General features: G+C 30.8%; 1 protein-coding gene across 1 annotated transcript; it reads right to left on the bottom strand.

Moving 5' to 3' along the window:
• Nucleotides 1-15,114: 15,114 nt before the first annotated feature.
• Nucleotides 15,115-21,786, bottom strand: LOC25493524 (casein kinase II subunit alpha). The gene is made up of 10 exons (XM_013602039.3): nt 21,426-21,786; nt 21,187-21,316; nt 19,354-19,548; nt 18,253-18,410; nt 17,355-17,445; nt 17,125-17,190; nt 16,552-16,634; nt 16,383-16,446; nt 16,240-16,308; nt 15,115-15,487 (listed from the first exon to the last, which is right to left on the bottom strand). The coding sequence occupies exons 1-10, from the start codon at nt 21,767-21,769 to the stop codon at nt 15,428-15,430; spliced, it is 1,260 nt and encodes a 419-aa protein (XP_013457493.1). The 5' UTR covers nt 21,770-21,786; the 3' UTR covers nt 15,115-15,427.
• Between the last annotated feature and the right edge of the window lie 345 nt (nt 21,787-22,131).

The raw sequence follows: 22,131 nt of genomic DNA, 5'->3' as shown, positions 1-22,131 counted from the left end.
GGATAAAATAAGCTAGCAGAGGTAAGTTTTGCAATGGTTATGTGTGACGTGTTAGAAAGCCTAAAATCTAAGTTTGACATGTGGTCTATCATAAATTTATTTTTTAGGTTGTGGTATGCTATGTCTTAGGCATTGTTTGTTTCCAATGAAAGAGAGTGGATGGATGGTAAAGAGGAAAGAAAGTTTTTTGGAAGGTGGGCTTCCATGGTTTGGATGCAGTGTCAAGGAGGAAGGAAATAATGGTTTCTGTGAGACCCATAACCAGAATCTTTTCCGCTTAATTATGGAGAGAAAGCACTGTTTGTGATAAAATGTCTAAAGCACCCATGTTTTGGGTGTCGTGTGACAGTTACATTTTCGTTTTTAATTTTTGGCTTAATTACACTTTTCCTTCTATAGTTTATCAATTGTGCGATTTTGCATCCCATAGTTTTAAACGAGTGATTTTGCCACCTATAGTTTTTCGCCTTTATGATTTTATAGTCCCCATGACATTTAGTGCTGATATGTCCGTTTTTTATCAATTAATGTGTGCCACGTGTGTAATTTTATTTTTTAAAAAATAAAAAAATGGTATTTTTCAGATTTTGAGAGAAGGAGGCACGTGATATTTCTTCTTAAAATTTGAAAAATCACGTGCCCCCTTCTCTCAAAATCTGAAAAATACCATTTTTTTATTTTTAAAAAAATGAAATTACACACGTGGCACACATTAATTGATAAAAAACCAACACTAAATCTGATGGGGACCATAAAATCAGAAAGGGGGAAAACTATAGGGGCAAAATCGTTCGTTTAAAACTATGGATGTAAAATCGCACAATTAATAAACTATAGGGAGGAAAAGTGCAATTAAGCCTTAATTTTTTTTACAAAAGCTTTGTTTTCAATTTTGTTTCTCTCTTAATATAATTACTCCTATCTTTTAATATAATATTATATTTTTGTTAATATTATAAGAAACATATACAATATAAGTAGAAATAAATATGTATATTTATCAAACATTTTTTATATAACATTCTAAAAATACAAATTCCTATATTTGTTATTAAATACTTATATTTAACATAAGGGTAGTTAAGTCATTTTTAGTCAATCAAACCTTTCTTTCCTCTCACTTTTTCTTAAACCAAACAACTAAAAAATCATCTCACTTTCTTCTTACTTTCTTTCCTTTGACTATCTTTCCTCTTACTATCTTTCCTCTCACTTTCTTTTGTGATCCAAACAAACCCTTAGGTTTTGAGTAGAGGCTTGCAAAATTTGATATTTGAAAGCAATCTCAAGATGCTTGTTGATATTGTTCATTCGAATAGTGTGGGTATTTATGAGTTTCATGTCATTGCTTCTATGGTTAGAGGTTTGTTAGCATTGAATCAAGTTTATTCGGCGTCAAGCAAATATGATTACTTATACTTCAACAAAATGGTCATTTCAAATGTTAGTTGTTATGTTTATGACTATGTTTCTCTTTCTATTCAACATTATTTAATAAATGATATGAACTAAGTTTTGTTTGTTTAAAAGAAAAACATTTTCCTTATTTTATTTACGCTCCTGTACTTCACTGGTGTTTTTTTTATCATTAACTCCTTCAAATTTATCCATCATTATCTTATTTAAGAAAAATATATTTTTCTTTATGTAAAAAAAAAATTTATATCTTATTTTGCTATTCTGTCTATTTTGTGTATTAACACATAAATTTTTACACAAATTTCCATTTTAGCTGGATCTAAAGAGGTTAACTGTATTATAATTTGAAGCTCTCTGAACAATATACTTATCATATCTGTTAAAAAAATATGGGTTAAATATGTTTTTGGTCCCTATAAATATACTAACTTTTCGTTTTAGTTCCTCTAAAACTTTCCTTCAACTTTTAGGCCCTTCAAAATTTTCCTTTTTCATTTTTGGTCCCTCTTTTAAAGTAAAATCATATGTATAATTCATATTTTTGAATAAAAATTGGCAGAAAAATTCATAATATTATAAGAATCTCTCACAAAAAAAATAAGAATTTTTTAACATAACATCAATTTAATATGAATTTTTACATTTTTTACGGTTAAAAATTCATATTTAATTCATGTTTTGTTAACAAATTCTATTTTTTTGAGAATTTTTTTTTACAATATTCTACACATTTCTACATAATTTCATTAAAAAATACAAAAATTAACTTAAAAATATGGACCAAAAGTAGTGATTGAAAATTTTATATGGACTAAAAGTTGAATGAAAATTTTAGAGGGACCAAAATGAAAAGCTAGTATATTTATAGGGACCAAAAACATATTTAACCCAAAAAATATTAATGTAATACAGTAAGAAAATGAAATGTATTAAATTACTCGATCATTTAACAATATTATGGAGAAAATTATTGGAAAAAACTCAAGTTCTACGTTGGATAGATAAAATTCTTGATAAATTTTTTTAAAGAGAACACACTCACCTTATAAATCGATTTTGTAAGGATGAGTTAGACCCCAAATTACAACCTGAATTAAACTTGGCAACCTTGTTATTATATATTTTTATTTAATAACTTGTGCCATCTTTGTCTTGAAAAAAGTCTAGCAAAACTTTATTATTTTTCTGTAATTTTGACAGATTGTCTTCTATTCTTCAGCGTGTCTCCACAGAAAGACAATTTTTTTGATTCCCATGGCTAAATCTTTCCTGCTTGCTGTGCAGGGAGACATAAACAAACAAACATTAGTGTATGGTGGTGAAGAATGCATTATAAGGTACGTATAAAAGGGTACGGCCTCGTGTTTTTGTGAAATAAATACTAGTATAGGAGAGTATTTTTCGTAGTGGTCATATAATATTTTTAGTAAATTTTAATAAATATTATTCTCTCTTCATTTTTCTATTATTATAAAATCTATTTTGATTAAAAAATCTATTTTAGTGATCTAAATTAGACACATCATTCTCTCGTAAAATAATTGTTAGTGAAAATCAATATCACTCCCTTAAAAAAAATAATTATCATCGATAAAGTTATATGGATTGATCCTAAAAAAGAAGATAATTTCATATAGATTTAATTTTCTTTTTTAGCAAAAAAACGTATCTTTTTTTTTAATGCACATATACATGCACTGCCGTAATGGAGCATGAACTCGTTACCAATGGTGATAGTTAGATTCGCATGGTTAAGTTTTTTTTACCACATAATTTGATGACGACTTCGTGAAAGCCATTAAACATTTATAAAGATCTAAATTTGGATATTTTTTTAAGTCCATATTAGATGGACCCAAAAATTATGTACTTAGGAGTAGAATTTTAAGATTCAACTTTTATTTTCGAACAATTGGTGGTCAACTCAGAAGCATATTACACACATATACCCTTGCAAACACACGGAATGGAATAATATTGTTAAATTAAAAATTACAAGATGATATTCCTGCTTATTGTTATTAATAATTACAAGATGATATTCCTCCTTATTGTTTTTTTTTTTTTAAAGGAATATTCCTCCTTATTGTTATTAAGATTAACATTTACAACTCTCCAAGGATTTTGCTGACCATGCACGTTATTCTCTGACTATATATATTGTTGTCAAGTTTCCATTAGATTTGGAATCAAGAAAGCATTTCAAAAGATTTCCCTCCATAATTAAAATCGTCATATTATAAGTTTTTTGACTGAGGATTATAATTATTTTTTTGAAGAATAATTCTATAGATCGGTCCATATAAATTCTTTTGATCATGAAGCTAGCTAGTATAGAATCTCTTTTTTAAAATCAACTGTTTTGTCGCATAATAATTGCTCAATCGTTCATTGAACAAATTGGATCATATCCAAAATACCCGATCGATATGTGACTATAGAACAAACTTATATGCTATGAGTGGGAGGAAAAAATATTTTTAATTATAAGGAAAAAATATTTTAATATAATTAAAAAAAATTATTAGAATTCTAAGTGCATGACTCTTTCCCGCGAAACTTTTGGCTTTGATTGATCCAGTAATTCTTATATTCCATTCTTATTCTTAATAACCAAACAATCATAATCTCACTAAATTAATTTGGTCATGAAAAAACCATACTTTACCCAATGCATGATTGGAAAGCTTATATATATACTCTCCTTTTCTTTTTGTTATTCATCAAATGGAACCTTAACGAATTCTAATAAATTACAATTTTTGATATCAAATAAAATTGGAAAAAAGAGAGAGAAGAAATATACCCTAGAAAAAGACCCAAAGCCCAAAGGAAGGACCACGGCATCGTTCAAATAGAAAACCATATGATAAAAAAAATTTAATGATGTTTTGAAAACCAATCAAGAAGAAGAACATGTGTAGCTTCATTGACACGTATCATGTTTATGTGTTTGTTTCACACCTTGAAATAAAGAAGAAAACAATTAGGAACAAAACACCTATGAAAAAAATCAACGGCATGAGATCTTGTTCCCTATTTTTTTGTTATACAGGTTGGTCTCTAACAATTTGATTATATACTAATCACAATTAGTTGCTAAGCACAACCAATAGTGTAGGCTTGATACCAAACAACTAGCCCTTTGGTTAGGCTATATATGTCTCTTCTTGGCTACCACATGGAGAAATTAAGGTCAGAGGAACAAGGTTAACGATGTTGGATCCAAATGCAAAATAAAAAATTGGCTTAACGTGAATTATTAATTAGTGCAACTCACCTTGATAAAAAAATAATAATATTAACGCAACTCACCAAGGTAATGAGATGGGGGTTAAACAAATAACAACAATTACGCAGCATGTTTGCAATAATGTTGCGAACTGTCTTGGATTAGTAGGAACTTAAACAAGTTAGCACGGTCTAGTCAAAATCAAAGGTTGAATAAAAAAATTAGTTAAGACAGTTGGTTAAAGTAGGATTGGTCCAAGTTGACCAAGTATGATTAGAAAAATTAAACAGTTCTAGAATATAAGATTCTCTTGAAAAATTTACGAGTACTGTACTTTTATAAGACTTATGTTCATAACTAGTCGAAAAATTTACCCAAAGAGGATAAAGATACTCACAGTGGTAGTGGATCCACGAAAGTAGGTACTCCGAGGATATGATGGCCACATCCCATTGAGGGGAAATGGAGTGTTTTATCTGATTGTGCTCCGACACTCAAGTTAGTATATGAATAAGAGTGGGGTGAAGCAGTATAAAGAGATACATACATTGTGAGTTTGTCCAGAGCTTTTAATATAGGGTCGACAAGACCGTTAGATAATAATGGTGTGATTAAGGGGCAACCGTTATTGAAGGGAGTCTATAAATATCGTAAATGATAGCCGTTATTAGTCGTCATGATATTATGATGTTTCATTCAAGCAGAGAGGATCTGAGGTAAGAAAGAGATCTTTCTTTTTTACAACCAACACTAAATATTATGTTAAAAATATTACCAATTCTTTATTTTAATAGGTAAATTAATCAAAATAAAATAAATTGTTAATAACTTTATAATTATTATCAACTTTTAAATTATAAAATAGGCTTAATTGCACTTTTGGTCCCCTATCTTTTTAAAAGTTACAATTTTGGTCCCCTAACTAATTAAAATACAAAACAGCCTTCTATGTATTGGATCTTTGGCAGTTTTGGCCCCCAAGGTCAATTTTGACTCGGTCAACGCACATGTATTTTTTTATTATTTATTTTTTTTTTAATTTTTGTAATTAATTTTTTTTTTAATTATTTAATAAAGTTTATTTTTTAATTAAAAAATATTTTTTTTATTTTTTAAATTAAAAAAAAACTATTTTTTATTTTTTAAAAGTATTTATTTATTTTAAATTGCCACATCAGTGAATACCAAGTCAAAATTGGCATCGGGGTCAAAACTGCTAAAAATTCAATAAATAAGAGGCTGTTTTATATTTTAATTAGTTAGGGGACCAAAATCACAACTTTTGAAAAGATTGGAGGCCAAAAATGCAATTAAGCCTATAAAATAAAAACAAATGAGGGAGTGTGGATGGTTTGGCTCGAGGAATGTTTATGGGATCGATTACTTATTTTACTGTTGCTTTTTCTATGTGGTATATAGAGATATTCTTGTCCATTTGTGTCTTTTATAATTTTTTGCTTGGTGATTTATTTACTTATTAAGAGTTGCAACGATATATAATGGCACAGGTGGCCAATTTGGGACAGCTTTGCCTAGTTATTTTTTAATCATCGAGACCTTAAATTGACCAACTCTGAAAAACAAAACATCTAATTATGTATCTTGGTCCGAATTAACAAATCCATGCTAGGAAGAATATATTGTATTTTAAGCCAGCAAAGCACTTATGTTCTCCAGGTCGGTGACATAAAGAGGCTATATTATACCATTAAGCTGTACATGTTTGGTGTGACGTGGATAATATAAATTAAATATAGGCCATTTATTTATCAAAAAGAAATCATGAAGTATTAGTAAGAGCTAAACTGAATATTTTGATTTATATGATATAGTTCACACTATAGGTCAATTTTTAGGTCAAGTTCCTGCTCAGATGGGTGCAAAAGATTCGGCATTGTACAAAAAGCATGTGGTTTAGGTAAAGCCTTCTAGGTCTATTTAATGGCAATTTTTAAATGGGTGTGGTATATGGTAAACCCATATTCAAAATATGCTCAAAATTAAAAGTTGACGACCTATACCTTTGGATCGGCCTTGATTGAATTCTCTTACGATCGAGTATAACATGTATAGAGTACTCTTTTAAGAGAAATACTTAGGTAGGAGCGAACCTAACACATCAAATTTATGAACATCCAATAAAAAAATGCCACATTTTTTCATAAATAAAAATGAAATAAAATAAAAATAAATTTAGCAGTAATTTGTTTCTCTCTCTCAATCAACCGTCATGGATAAGAAGAAATGAGATGAAGGAAAAAATACAGTGCACAAAAACAACTGCAGAAGGTTAAATTTTTTTACAAAGCAAAGGATTAAAATTTGGAAAATGAAGAAATCAAAAATTAATTTTCTTAAGATTTTTATTATTTGCAATTTTCTTAAGATATCATGTTCATGCACACTAGAAACAAAAGCAAAGGCTTCAATGGTGGCGGTGCTAGGTTTCTTTTACAATTCTCTAGGTGCTTGTTGGATGGAAATGAGTTCCATGGATGCGGAGAAAATGGTTCGGTATGATGGTAGGAAGTATATTTTTAATGATGATTTTTTAAATCAATATTTTAAGGATCATGAAGATGGCTTTTAAGATTTATGTGAAACTTGAAATTTCACCATTGGTGTTGGAATGGAATAATAGCAACATCGTGGAGGATGATGATGGTGGTTTTTCATTTTTATTTAAAATGTTTTAAAAACAATAATTACATTGTTGCACTAAAAAATGTAGTAAATGACATGTCCTATTTTTAATGGTTGTTTGCAAGGATGACGTGTTATGTACGATCCTATGCAAAAATTTCTCCTCTTTTAAAATCATCCTTTTCCTAAAGTTCTTCATCGAAGATACACTAAGCGAACAATCTATGTATATGATTCAATCTTGGTCATGCTTGATTTTCAAATGTAGATATCAATAGATATATACTCTCTTCGGTCTCCATATAAGCAACAACAACAAAAAATCTGATTTTCTCAAATAGAAATGAAAATCTATTATAATTATTATATGAAAAATGCTAACTATGCATGTTTTAAACTTACTCTTATATTAAATCTTCTTTAACTATTTATATTTCAAATTCTAATGTTTCCAACACTTTCCTAAGCACTTCCAAGGATAAAATTGGAAAGAGTGTGCTTTTTTATGATGACTTAAATGCACTTGGTCGATTTTCTTAAAGGGTGTGCATTATTTATTCATGCTTATAGATGAGACCAGAAGGAGTATATAGGTTAACCTTATGTTCTCGGTAGTCATGATAGGTTAACCATTGGATTCCAAGTGAAATACTTGTATAGTTTCAACCCTAAATCAAAATTATTTAGGCACACACTCATAAAATTCATATTACTTTACTATTTCAAAAATATATATTATTTAATTCTTTTCCCTTTCATGCTTTAGTCATTTACATAAGTGTACCTAAATTGATTAATGCTTTAAGCGTCGAGCCTAAGAATGTGATTGGATAAGAGAAAGTTTTTAAGTAATGTAATTTTTTGAGAGAATTCAAATCATTTATGGTAAATTCCATTGTTTAGATGATTAATTTGAAGAATTTTCAAAATTATAAAATTTATGAAGTGTTTTGTGCAATTTAAATTTAGAAAATTTGAAATGATATCCAAGATCTAGGAATTTCAAATTTATTTCTTCTTAAAATTATTTTTTCAAATTTTGCAAGTTGAAGCCATATTTTTCAAAAAATTCAAATTGACCCTATAAATTTTCAAAAAATTGCAATATTGTTCAAATTTAGAGTTTGCCCTAGAATTTTAAAATTTATATAAGTATCCAAAAAAAATTACAATGAAATATGTTATTACTCTATCCAAATAAAAATATTTAGAACTAAAGATAATTCAATTGAATCTTTATTTAAAATTTTCATTTGCCTCATCTAAATACACCACACAAAAACAAAATTAAACAAACTATTTTGAAGATTCCAACTTGATTGTCCAATGGGTTAGGTGCTAACGAATATAGCCCATCTATTATTAGTGATGAACATAAATTAAATAAATTACTATATTAATAAGTTGATTTATAGCGTGGTCATAACATTGGGTGATTTGATTTTATCTAAACCAGTATATATTTGTTTATTTAAGCTAGCATATATTTGTTTTTTATTAACAAATGTTAGTTCGTAAGTATATTGTTAAAAGGGAGAGAAAATGTTTGCAGTATAAATCAAATTCTGGACCTCTTACTTAACTATATATGTAGGGATCAAATTTTAGACTTAAATAATAGGTCGCGTGGTTATGATCGGTTGTACCAATCCATCAAAAATCTTAAGGTAGTTAAAGCATAAACGTTTTATCTTCATAGTAAACAAGCTTATCAGTTTATATTCTATTAAACATCAAACCTATTAAGACGTAAACATTTTCTTAACAATAATCAGTCGGTTATACGAGTCCAAAACTAAAAATAAAGTTTAAAATTTTATAAAGATTAAAAACATACTTAATCCTTTAGTATACGTGTGTGTCAAAGAATTGTGCTCCTAATCATTAAGGATACTCTCCCTAGCTATATGACATTCCTTCAACTATTTAGTTGAACGGGAATTGAAATTTTTACCATATATAGGATTTTTTTTAATGCCAATACAATAGCATATCCTCTTTGGTTTAGGACCTTAGGTGACATACAATTCAACATTGTTGGCTTGGCAGTGTGGTTAAGAGAGAAGAGGAGACAAAATGCAGAGATAGATTTGGGTATGCACTCAAGCTAGGGAGAGGTTACTGTTAAAAGAGGTGTCATATCTTAGATTTGTTGTTTTATGTATGTTTTGGGCATTTTGTAAGGTAAGAGTCCGACACAAAGGTGAGGAGCATGCTCTTATGATTGTCCAAAATTTGAGCACTATGTTCCCTCAATTTTCCTATTTTACCTAATGACCCATCCCTCTTCTCATTCCACCTTATGTTATCTAGCTACTGTATCTATTACTATCATCCATGTTCGTAGTATTTTCATTTTTCTGTGAAATGACATTTCATGCATATTGTTCATCTTATCACTATGTACACGGGCTCATCAACTTGAACATGCATCCTTTTTTGTACTTCCTTTCAAAATTATTTATTATCACTTTTCGTTTCCCTCCCTCAACATGTCATTATTCAACACCGTCGAATATAAACCATTATAATCTATCATTTTTCCCCCTTCAATTTACTCATTAAACTATCAATATAAGTAGATTTTAGACTATATAAAATTTATTAATTCAGTCTCTGACTATAAAATATTAAAAATAAATTAAAGAATTTTCATATAATTTAAGGACGTCATTGTCATATTTAAGAATTTTTTTCGTTACTCAATTTAGTTACATAAATAGTACTCAAATTAGTCTCTGACTCATTATAACAGAGGAATTAATGTACTCTCAATTTAATGATTAGTTTAATATTTGTTTTCTCTTGATTTGAGACATCTTCACTATATATATATATCGCAACACATCCGCTTGGTGGGAATGTAATGCTCGGGACTGACGAGAGTGGGGAGTGGTCCGGCTCTTGACAACTTCTAGACAAAAACCGAATTACATTGTGTTAAGAGTCCCACATCGGATAGGACATGGCCTGACAATGTGTTTATAAGTGGGGGCAATCCTCACCTCACAAGCTGGTTTTGTGGGGTTGTGTTAGGCCCAACCACCATTTCTAAGACATTGGAATGAGAAGGATCCTGAAGCTGTGCAAGTATGAGAAGTTGTTTGGTACTATCTATATCAACAAGATGCATCTTCTTTTCGATAGCTTATTTATTCTATAATTTAAATATTAATTTAACAAAATAATAATATTGGTATAATAGGAACATTACTTTGACCAAATACAAGATAGAATTACAATTGAAATGTTTTTTTTATCCCATTAAAATAAATACTGTCGAGTGTGGAAGCATGCACAAAATGAATAAACAAAATGTGAAACATAAAATAATCAATATAATTATTTTTTGAAACAAAATATAATCAATATAAATGATAGCAGGGAGCTTCTACGAATGTAAGCATCACTGTATTTGACAAGACCGAAGTGTGGACGTAGAGTCAACTATGTAGGCATATGTATGTGTTTTACTTTCCTGTTGTGTTCGTAACCTTTTTTGTACGTTCATCAACGCAAGTAGAAAAAGACAAGGATAACAACAAAATTCACAACTCACAACTGTATTTCAAAGATTTAAATATTCACAAATATTCATAAATAAGTCACATCATCCATGATATCGATTCACATACATACATGCATGGCCCCATGCCATGCATGGGTATATTGGTGCTCTCGAGTCTTGATCATATTGCACATTAATTAATTTAATTTCATAATTAAATCACAGTATGAGGCCAAAAACAGAATATGCAATGATTATTTGGAAAGAAAAAGACCATTAAACACTAACTTTGGAGGCTTAACTAAAAAATCAAATCAGAGAATCCATTCTGAACCCACTAACAAGCATGCAACAAAATTCCCACTAAACTTTTTTCTAGTTTAACATATTAATAATATTTCTAGTTATACATATTAATACAATAAAAGGAAATATATACATAAAAATATGACATTTAATTAATTAGATTTTGGCCGACCTATACATGAAAGAGAAGTGATTATTATTATTTTTTAGTGTACTATGCCATCATGCATGATTTCCTGTCTTTTTTGTTAAACTTCTATAGTATAATAAAAACATCTTTCTTAATGATAATACATGTATAAAAGGGTTTTGCTGCTGTTAACATCATTCGATTTAGTCCTAAGCTCTTAATTATCGTCTAAACTAATAAACCAAAATGATATCAACTGGTGCATAACATATCTAATAAATTAGTCATACTTACAAAGCAAAATTGATCATCAATTAATTGGTGCGTAACATATCACAATAAATTAATTAGCCATGCTTTTTCTCATGCATCCAAGTTTCAATATATATTTTTAATTAAACTTCAATATCTCAGCTAACTTTTGTTAATTATTCTTAATATTTTTGGTGGGACTACACATTACAATATTAGGTATATCTTTTCTCTTCTCCAAGTTTCTCATCACTTAGTGGCTAAACTCGAAATGTCGCCATTTAAAAAAGTTGACATAAAAAGGTGAGTGGTATACCATCATATGCTCGTCCATGTTGCAAATTGATATTTAATTCTACGTGGGAGTAACATAACAATAACAATAACAATAACAATCCTTTACATTTTTCATCACTATTTTGTTTTACATGATCGATTCTAATTATGAATATTTTTATTACGTGAGTTATATGGTCCCCACCGATTTGTTCCATAAAATCGGATTATATGCCAAATGTTCCATTAACACGAAGATTCCGGGATTCACATGTCTTAATTTTGTCTCCAGTTACTATGTGGCACTTCATTTCCACATCCTCAATAATTGAGATTACTCCCACTTATATAAGATGATGAGTAGAAAACCCTTCTTAATCAAATGATTAGATTTGTAGAACTATGCTTAAGGAGTGTGGCATTAATTATAATTACACTATTATGTAGCAGGACAATCTAGGTGGATGAAACAAAGTTTGACACATCCCTTGAAGTAGTGGATATGTCATGTGGGAAGACAATAACAACTTAATTAACCATAGACAAATACTTACGGCAACGATTTGGAGGCTGTGCCTGGAAAACAATATTGAAGTCATGTGTATATGTGAAGAAATTTTATAGGTGAGGGCACAAGAATCCAACAAAATTGAAAATGCTAGGACACTTGGTCCACATAGGTCTAGTTGGGTTGGAGACCATGGTCTATTCACTTTCTGTTAATGTTTGGGATCTTTATCTTTAGAATGTCGAGCTCTCTCTTTCCTAACCAATTAGACCTAATATAAAGCTAATAATAATAGTACATAATCAAGTTTTGTTTATCTTAGGAAGGAAGTTGTGCCAAATATAATTCTTTTTAAGAAAAGTGTTGTATTGTTAATATTTAAAAAATTAACACCAGGGTAAGGGTACTATAGAGTTTGTTTGTATAATTGTATGATATTTAACATCCAATCATTTAATATCATGTTATTATTTTTATATTTAATGTTACTTTAAAAATACCAGTAACAAACAGAACTAAAAAATACAAAAAAATTCTCCTTAAAAATTACAAAATAAAAATCCATCAAGTTATAAGATCTCAATCTTTTGATTCTCATAGAAATTCTCATGGAAAGTGAACCCAAGAGTGAGTAGAAAGTGGTATGTTCACTATCATATTCATCTATGGTCTGCTCACTTTCATATTTTAATAATTATGATATGACAGTACCAAAAAGATGCATACTTATTCCATCCACTTTCTTGTTTCTTTTTATGACTTTATCAAATCTCAATCTAAATTTTATTGATACACAATAATTTATATGAGACACATCTAATATAAAGCCAAATTAAATTATCGACTTTCACCAATATTGAATCTAACGGGATGGTTAGTCTTTCACGATATGACAAACTATTCAAATTTTGATAAAAAAAATATATATTTATAGTGTACAATAGTGTCTTAAATAAGATTATCTTCATTTGAGAGAATTCCGAGGATAAAAGTTATCAACATCAATGAGATTTAGGCAAGAGGGTAGAAGGGAAACCTTATATATTTTCTAAAAAAACCAATTACTATGTAATCCCCTCCCAATATCTTAAAAAATAGGCTTAATTACTCTTTTGGTCCCTTAACTTATTTTTTGGTTACTTAACTATTAAAAGTTTCGTTTTGGTCCCTTAACTTACTTTTTGATTTCGTTTTGGTCCCTTAACTATTAAAAGTTTCGTTTTGGTCCTTTAACTTGCTTTTTGGTTTCGTTTTGGTCCCTTAACTCTTCCTCCGTCAACCACTTTGGTCCTTTATGCTATGATGAATGTATTAGAGTTAAGAGACCAAAATGAAACCAAAATATAAGTTAAGGGACCAAAACGAAACCAAAAAATAAGTTAAGGGACCAAAACGAAACTTTTAATAGTTAAGGGACCAAAAGAAAACCCAAAAATAAGTTATGGGACCGAAACGAAACTTTTAATAGTTAAGGAACCAAAACGAAACCAAAAAATAAGTTAAGGGACCAAAAGAGTAATTAAGCCTAAAAAATACCCTATCTTTCCCACAATACAAGTCATTTTAGTAAAAAAAAAAAAAAAAAAAAAAACCTCATTTTTATGCACCAATGAATTTTTTTTTATACTCATTACTATTTATTATTTCACTCGCTTCTAAAAAAATGAATTTAATGGCAAATGTCAATACTAAGTTTATTCGATTAATATTTTACTTTTTATCCGATTTGAACCTAGGACCTCTAACTTCTTTTTCTTTAGCTCAAACCCCTGCTTTTTCCAATTATTGTTGTTCTTTTTCTTCTACAACTATTTGGCTGAGTGAGACACATCCATCTAATATATACATAGTTTGATTTTATCTTGCTGTTTTACAAAAAAATGTGCATCATTTGTCACTGATTTATATAGTGGGAGTAAGGAAATCTATATGAATGCATGCAATCAATTGTATGACCTTTATTGAGGGGATGAATAACGGAGTGTAGGTCAGCCAGTTCCACAATAAAAGGAACTTCCTACCAAGTCCAAAAATAATTATCCAACAATGCATTCTAAGCCAGAGATGAAAAACAGCAAGATAAGCATCACATTCACAAAAAAGAACAGATATTGGAGTTTAAACGTATAGCCATAAATTTAGTTGCGTAAAATGGTTGAACTTTCATACGTAACATAGCATAAAAACTGTACTATCCTTTTTCAATTTCTATCGGTCATCTATCCAGCAAACTTTCGGTTGTTTAGATGAGATAAAGAATTGAAGGATATGCATAACCACTAGCGACCCTAAGTTATGGGATTACAGATACATGCATCTTGATATGTTGGTACCACAATAATAATAACGCAGTGTAGGATCAATGGTGAGAGAAAAATCTAGACAATTGACCTCTGCCATTAATTCCATTGCTCAACCTATCGGAACGTAACTTCCGATAGGTAAGTCTATCGGATTCTAGCTTCCAGTAGGTGTTTTGGTCGAATTTTACGCAATGCACGGCCTCTTCAGCTGTATGCCCTTAACTTGGACAAACATCTTTTTGGACCACACAAAAATGAAATCCAACTATGTCTCAGTTAAGTGCATTTAATTTTTATATAGATAACAGCTGACAATAAAAGCTTGTGAATGCCAACTGTTGTGGTACAATGCATATACTAGGCGATACATCGAATAATTTCAAAAACATTCTCATGCTGCAAAACTCAATTTATAACAGCATCATTTCCATCGGCATCTACCGATTAAAGTAAGTTAAATGAGATGCTTCAAAACAAAAGATTATTTTGCCATGTTCAAAATTTGAAGTACTATGCTGTAACAAAAACTTAAGAATCTGAAACTAAAATTTGTTGGGTATTATTTTTTTTGGAAAAAACAGAAGATACAAAACTTAAACTCAAATGGAATCGATATTTCATTTTCAAATGTAGAGCACGCAATCAAATATTGAAATTGCTGAGACCTGAAATTTCCACCAAAATAACAAAATCGGAAACCAAAGGCAATAGGGCAAGAGCAAATCAAATTGAATTTTACAACAGAAAGGGGCAGAATCTCCAAAATGCAAGTTCCACCATAAATAAAAGTTCCGATTTTTCAATCAAGAGCGAACACCATATATCACAATTCACAACAAGCATCAGCAGCTCAATGTGCACGAGCTCTGCTACTTTCCGCATTTCTAATTGGATTGAAGTATGGATGAGCCTGCATAGCATTTAAGATTTTATTAACCAAACATTCTGTAAAATGAGTACCAAACACTTGTATGGTAAGGAAGGGCATAGGAAGTATACCAGATACAATCAGCAAAATACAAAAATAAATATACAGTTTTTTTTTCAATCTAAAGATTTTTAAATGTCCTAATAAAATATACACCCATATGGTAACTATTATAAGCAAAAATCCACTTTTTAGATTCATTGCATATCTCATGTATCTGATCAATATTTTAGACCAGATACATCGGTTATTCAATGAATCTAAAAAGTGATTTTTTACTTCTAATAGTGACGAGAGGGTGTATGTAGTATATAAAATTATACTTTAAAGTTCCTAATATGTTAAACAATCCATTTTCTATTTCAATACTTTTATTTTTTATATCTCAGCTAGTGCCCGGCATTTTGAAACACAGAAGAAAAAAAACAAACAAGAAAAAATTCAAGTCCTAACTACAATTACTTAGAGAATGAAGCTTAGATAATTAGAACCAACCATCAATTTACAGTGAAAAGATCTAATAAAGAGGGATTCCTAAACAGTATTTTTACTGATTCCTAAATAGTTTTTTTACTAAAAAGAGGAAAAATCCAAACAAGGCAGGATTAAGTTAAAAATGATGAGCAACAGCTAAATCCAAATGTCAGATAAGAAGCCCGAAGGCCCCAAATGAAGACCAAACACAAATCAAGCCCAAGTGCAGTAATAAAAATACTAAAAGATTAGGCTGTTACCATGGCTTCTTTTGCAGTGGGCCGTTCTTGGTGATCGTATCGCAGTAACTTGTCAACAAAGTCAACAGCCTTCATAAAAATAATAAAAGTTTAGACAATGAGTAAATTAAAGCACATAATCAGTTAACTATAATGCATACTACCTCAGGAACAGTCAAGTGTTGATTTTCAACATTAATGAACCTTTGCCATGGCTTCCTGCTATGCCTGTTACAAATACAATATTGGGAGTATCATGTTAGTTGAAATAATAATAGTAGTTTTAATTAAAAAAACGCAACATATCCAAAATTATGAAAGCACGGAACAAACCTCCCAATAAGTGCTGCAAAATGTGGGTCCAACTCAATGCGATACTTATTCAAATATGCATTCAATTCATCCGTCCCAAGTACCTATTGCATGAAGGAAGAGAAACATTATCAATCAAAAAAAATCCATCTCTCTCTCTTTAACGTCCTAAGTTGCTTCTAAAACTAAGCAAACATTTTTGCTGTTGAGTCAACTGAGTTCAGATTGCTGCTTTCACAGTCACGGAGAGTATCAAACAAATAAATAAAAATAAGTAAGCTGTGTGGTCTCCCAGGCAACATCTTTCTAAAACCCAGCAGAAGAATAAGGCGTGTGTTCTCAAAAGCCAACAAAAATATTTGATTTCTTTACAAAGAGCCTTTTTTTTTTACAGGACCACCAACTGGGCAAACTCTTACACAGAAATCATTGAAGAGGAAAAGCCAACAATATAGAAAAGGACACAAGATACTTGAGCAGTATACACTTGCAACATAATCAAGTTCCCAATGTGGCGCAGTATTGAATTATCTCCCAAACACACATAACTCAACGATCTGGCGCAGATGCAACCACTTCACATACTACACTTACCCTGGCTATCTTGACCAGTTGATCATAGTTATCGTGACCATAAAAGAACGGCTCCTTCCGGAATATCTGTAACAACACACACACAGGTAAGTGACCACGCAGCTTTAAAAGTACAAATTGATCTGTCATGCTGTAGTTGAAGATTCTAAGGTTTAACTCTACAATGGAAGAACCATGCCTAAATACTAAACAATAAAAACATTGCATTATAAGGAAAATCTGTTGCTTACCATCCCGGCAAACATACAACCAAGACTCCACAAATCAAGAGAGTAATCATAGTCTTGAAGATCAACAAGAAGCTCTGGGCCTTTGAAATATCTACAAGCAAAACATGTATAAATGAGATAAGAAAGTGTTTGCACTCAATGAGAGTGTGTAAGAGAGAGAGTACAAGTTCAGCTACGTAAACAAAAACTTGTTGCTTTTGTTAAAAAACATCAAGCTGATGACAATCAACCTTTTATGGACTAAACCATATTTGCTCATTGTAGTCTGATGGCATAAGGATGTTTATGGAGAAACCACCATTATTAATATTTACCGCGTACAGTGTTGATTTTGGATAGTGAATTTTAAAGACTCAAACCCCCTCTGTACAAAAAACTTCCCAGCATAACAAATGATCATTTTATCTGTGTGTAACGAAACGAAATATCTCTTGATCTTCAAACATTTTCTTGAATAGAAAAATGTTGGTAGTTTATTTTTTTTAGCGTAAACATGTTGGTAGTTATTATGTTATGTTAGTGAGGGAGTTGAACCAATGACTTCCTTATCACTCCAATCCTTATATCCTTCCCCCCAATAATCTTAACCTTCAAACTTAAAGTTTTAAAATGATGAGTTTATTCCAAGTATATGTATAACCAAGCCTAATTGCAGATAGAAGGAATAGTTGCAATGATTAAAGGAAATCAAAACCATATAGAATAGTATGAAAATGCTGCCTAAGTAATTATGTAATGACAACTAATAAATCATAGTTCAAACTCAGCAAAGCACTGCACCACCTTGCCAAGCACCCTACCCATGGGGCCCCTGGTGGGTATCACCCAATGTCCTAACTCCTACCTGCATTGTGAGTGCCTATAAAAAAAGAGCAAAGACACATAAGATTAAGAGTACCTTGAAGCCACACGAACATTATATTCCTTCCCAGGATGATAGAACTCTGCAAGCCCCCAATCTATAAGGCGAAGCTTACGCTGCTCATGGTCAATCATTACATTATGGGGCTTCACATCCCGATGCATGATCCCTTGCGAATGGCAATAATCCAATGCCTGGTAGAAGTTTCAAATAACTTAGCGCTTTCAATAGCCACAAAAAAGTGGAAATGGCAGGATTAGTAAAATAATATAACGAAATTATACATTACAAACTGAACAAAGCAGCACAACAGTGACAACACATACACTAACCAGGATATATGAGTTTTTATAACTAACATGCTAAGAATTAAACCTACAGGACGCATAACGAGACGTGAAGTAGTAACTGCATTGTTTTTTTTGCAAAGTAAACACTAGCCAAAACTTTAGAGTTTGGAACAGTAAACATTTGAATGAACAGAACTTTCAATTGAAGTTTGTCTTTATTGAATGACACACTTGTGTTTCTAATAAGTTGTTTTATAGTTGGCATGGTGAGTCATATACATAATGAGCTGGTTTAGATCAATCATAACCGGATAATTATGAATTTTTTATCCAAACAACAAGTCAACGAAACTAAGAAATAAAAGCTTCTGAGTTGAACAATCATAGTATGATGCATAAAAGTTGAAACACAATTTCTCAGAAAACATAAATGGCTAAACTAAATAAGAATGCAAGCCATCCAGATCAGAAGACTTTATTAAACTAACAAGCAATTTCAAGAGAAAAGGTAACTAGTTTTCGAACTGTCATTGCATAGACAAGACGATGTGATATGCCTTCCTGAGATACCACCAGGTCCAAAAATACCAACCAAAATGTACAGTTCATTTACAGTTTGTCCAAGACTGAAGTATTTGTTAAATATGTGCAGTAAATGGTTCAAATATTCATCACTTACAAATTTAATTGAACGAGAAATACACGAAAAACATAAGCAATCAACCCAATAATAAAACATCTAGTATATCTTGAGCACAACAAGATCAAGGAAAAAAATGACAAAAAATACAATAATTTTATCATTTTTCTTGTCGCTTGTTAAGAAAAAGGAGAGCATCAAACTTGCCTTCAGAAGTTCATAGATATAATATCTTATATCATAGTCTGACAGTGTAGGATAGAGTACTTTAAAATCAGTGTTATTGACATATTCAAATATGAGACTTGGGGTCTTCGACTGCTGGTCTCTAACAATGTCAAGCAACTTTACAATATTGGGCCCTCCACAAAGATTCTGTAATATTTTGATTTCCCTCTTGATCTGCATTAATATTCAGAAGAATATGAGGAGTTAAATATAATATGACAATCGGAAAGGGAAACCATTATAGTTTAGAAAAAGAAATAAATGAACACCCTTCTGCCACTGTATCATACATATTCTCAGAGACTCTGATAAAATGGAGCTAACTACTATTCTGTAGCATAACACTATGGCCACTTGCACGGTGTTGACATCCAAAAGTACAAAGAAACTAACTCTTAATAATAAAAAAAATTGTTTTTAAATGATTAAAAAGCATAGAAAACAAAGAATTAAAGTCCCAGCACGACATTTTCTATTTTCAAATGAAAAAATTGCCACAGATTGAAGTGTAACAGTGGAATAGAATGAAGATACATAAGCACGGAGTTTAAGTACCTCACTAACATAGTCTTATCCCATACGATGGGATCAGTTATATAGACTAAATAACACCATTTATCATCAAGTTACCATGATGGCATGGTGAAATTAGGTATATATGAAATTCAAGAGTTTATGACCAGTATAACACTCAAAAGACCTTTGCATATGAAATTCAAGAGCTTACGACCAGTATAACACTCAAAAGACCTTTGCAAACCTAACAGATTTTACATCCACCACTTTTGGCAAAGTATCCATCTCTGAAATTGAATGGGCTCCATTCTCTATCTATGTTCTCTCTATCCTCTCTTTCCCCAACTATTATGATCTTTGATTCTCTTAGGTAACTTCTTGCAGCTATTTGTGCCTTTCCTTCTCTGTTCTCTATGATTCTATTTTTCTGTTATTTCCTCTATGTTCTAGCAAAATAAAGACTACAACTCCTAGTCGTCTAAGTTCTCTCAACTTTTTTTTTATGTCGTTCAATGGTGGTGAATGTATGGAATATTCAAGTCTGTCTAAATTTACAGAACTGATCTATGTTAAATTCAGCATATTTCATTCTAACGAGAAAAAGGCTTTAGCATAAAAGATAGCACGACTGATCTATGTTAAATATAAGCAAACACACAAGCAAAGATGATGTGTATAATCTGCAATGGGTGGCTAGCTGAAAAGATAGAAGATGGTTATCATGATGTTAGGAACGAGTTGGTTTCAAAGATGTCATTCTACTCAATTGGACAGATAATCATAAGGCTTTAGAAGGACAGAACACAATGAGTTCGCCAGAAATTTCAGAAAAAACAGATTATGATACCACCTTCACTAGGGATGTAATGTAACTGATAAGTGTTATCAATCATGCACTTATACACACATCCATTTATGAATGATTACATTACACATTACAATATTATATACGCAACAACCAATCCTTATTGAACCCTAGAAAATAAACTTCCCCCAAGCACCCCCACAAACTAATAACAACAAAACAAAATATATTCACTTTGATAAGTGAAATTCTAACTGTAACAATATATATGCATACACAGTCAACAGTTGTTACATCACCCTATCATCATTTATCAACGATTTATCATCTACAAAGCAATAACACATACACAAACACTGGTAACACAGAAGTGTAGGTTCTGCCTAAATCAAACTCTAATTGTAACATATAAATTGTAAGTTTGTAACATATAACATAAACATTCATCAATCAAATTAAAAAAAAAAAACAAAAAACTCAAATAAAATCACCTTCTTCTTCTTGACAGGTTTGAGAATCTTAATAACACATTTTTCATTATCAGTACAATGAACACCTTCAAACACCTCACTGTATTTCCCCCTTCCCACTTTCCTCACCACCTCATAATCATCTTGCTCCCTGAAAAATCAACAAATCAACAACAATACCCTAGAATTTCATTTTCCGAAACTATACAAAATCAATTAAAAAATTAAATAAAAAAATAATATTATTAATTGATTATTACCCCCACTGAACGGTGAGGGTTTCGTAATCCCAATATTCCTTAGGACGAACAACGTTGACATCAGCATAAACCCTAGCCTTGGATGCAGCGCCGGGGCGGCGAGTGGATTTTCCGAATTTCTGCGCCATGTCGACGGGTGGAGGAGGAGGAGGCCGCGGACGGCGGAGATGGTTGTTCGGCGGCGACGGAGTTGTTGAGGAGGAGCGGTGGAGGAAGAAAGAGAGAAAAGATTTGGGGAATTTATTATTATAAGGAAATAAAGAATGAGATTGAGATGTTCGAAAGAGAAAGACCAATCTATCGCGCGACAAGTTGAATTGGAATTGCAAATGTTTTACGGCCATAAATGGAAAATGGGTCAAGGGGAAATAATTAAAAGGCTATTATTTTCCCTTAAAAAAAAATGTTGTATTCATTTTTCTGCAATAGCTAATGTAGTAAAGGATTTTGAAAATTATTAGTTATAAAAAAAAATGTTTTAAAGTAGTGTAATGCTAACTTATGTCTTAAGGGCACATGTTAAAAAACTTAAAAGTATAATTGTTCTATTAAATTTTGTACATTCAATTAATAAAAAGTAAAAAATTAAATTCATATGCATTGATTATAACACAGTATTTCTATTTTTGACTCATTAACTTGTGTCTTAAGGACACATGCTAGGATTTCCCTTAAAAGTAATATATTTCTTTACAAAAAAGACAAT

Source organism: Medicago truncatula, chromosome 4, assembly GCF_003473485.1.
Source record: "Medicago truncatula cultivar Jemalong A17 chromosome 4, MtrunA17r5.0-ANR, whole genome shotgun sequence".
Lineage (NCBI taxonomy): Eukaryota > Viridiplantae > Streptophyta > Magnoliopsida > Fabales > Fabaceae > Medicago > Medicago truncatula.
Note: the sequence above shows the minus strand (reverse complement) of the source record. Positions and strands in the feature narration are given on the sequence as shown.

Bases quoted from the DNA above. Each gene is read 5' to 3' on its own strand.
- LOC25493524 (XM_013602039.3), bottom strand. From the start codon at position 21,769: ATGGCCGTAAAACATTTGCAATTCCAATTCAACTTGTCGCGCGATAGA. The intron at 21,317-21,425 runs GTAATAATCAAT...TTGATTTTTCAG, and splicing joins ACCCTCACCGTTCAGTGGGG to GGAGCAAGATGATTATGAGG. The intron at 17,446-18,252 runs GTACTCTTAATC...TTTTGCTTGTAG, and splicing joins AATGTTCGTGTGGCTTCAAG to ATATTTCAAAGGCCCAGAGC.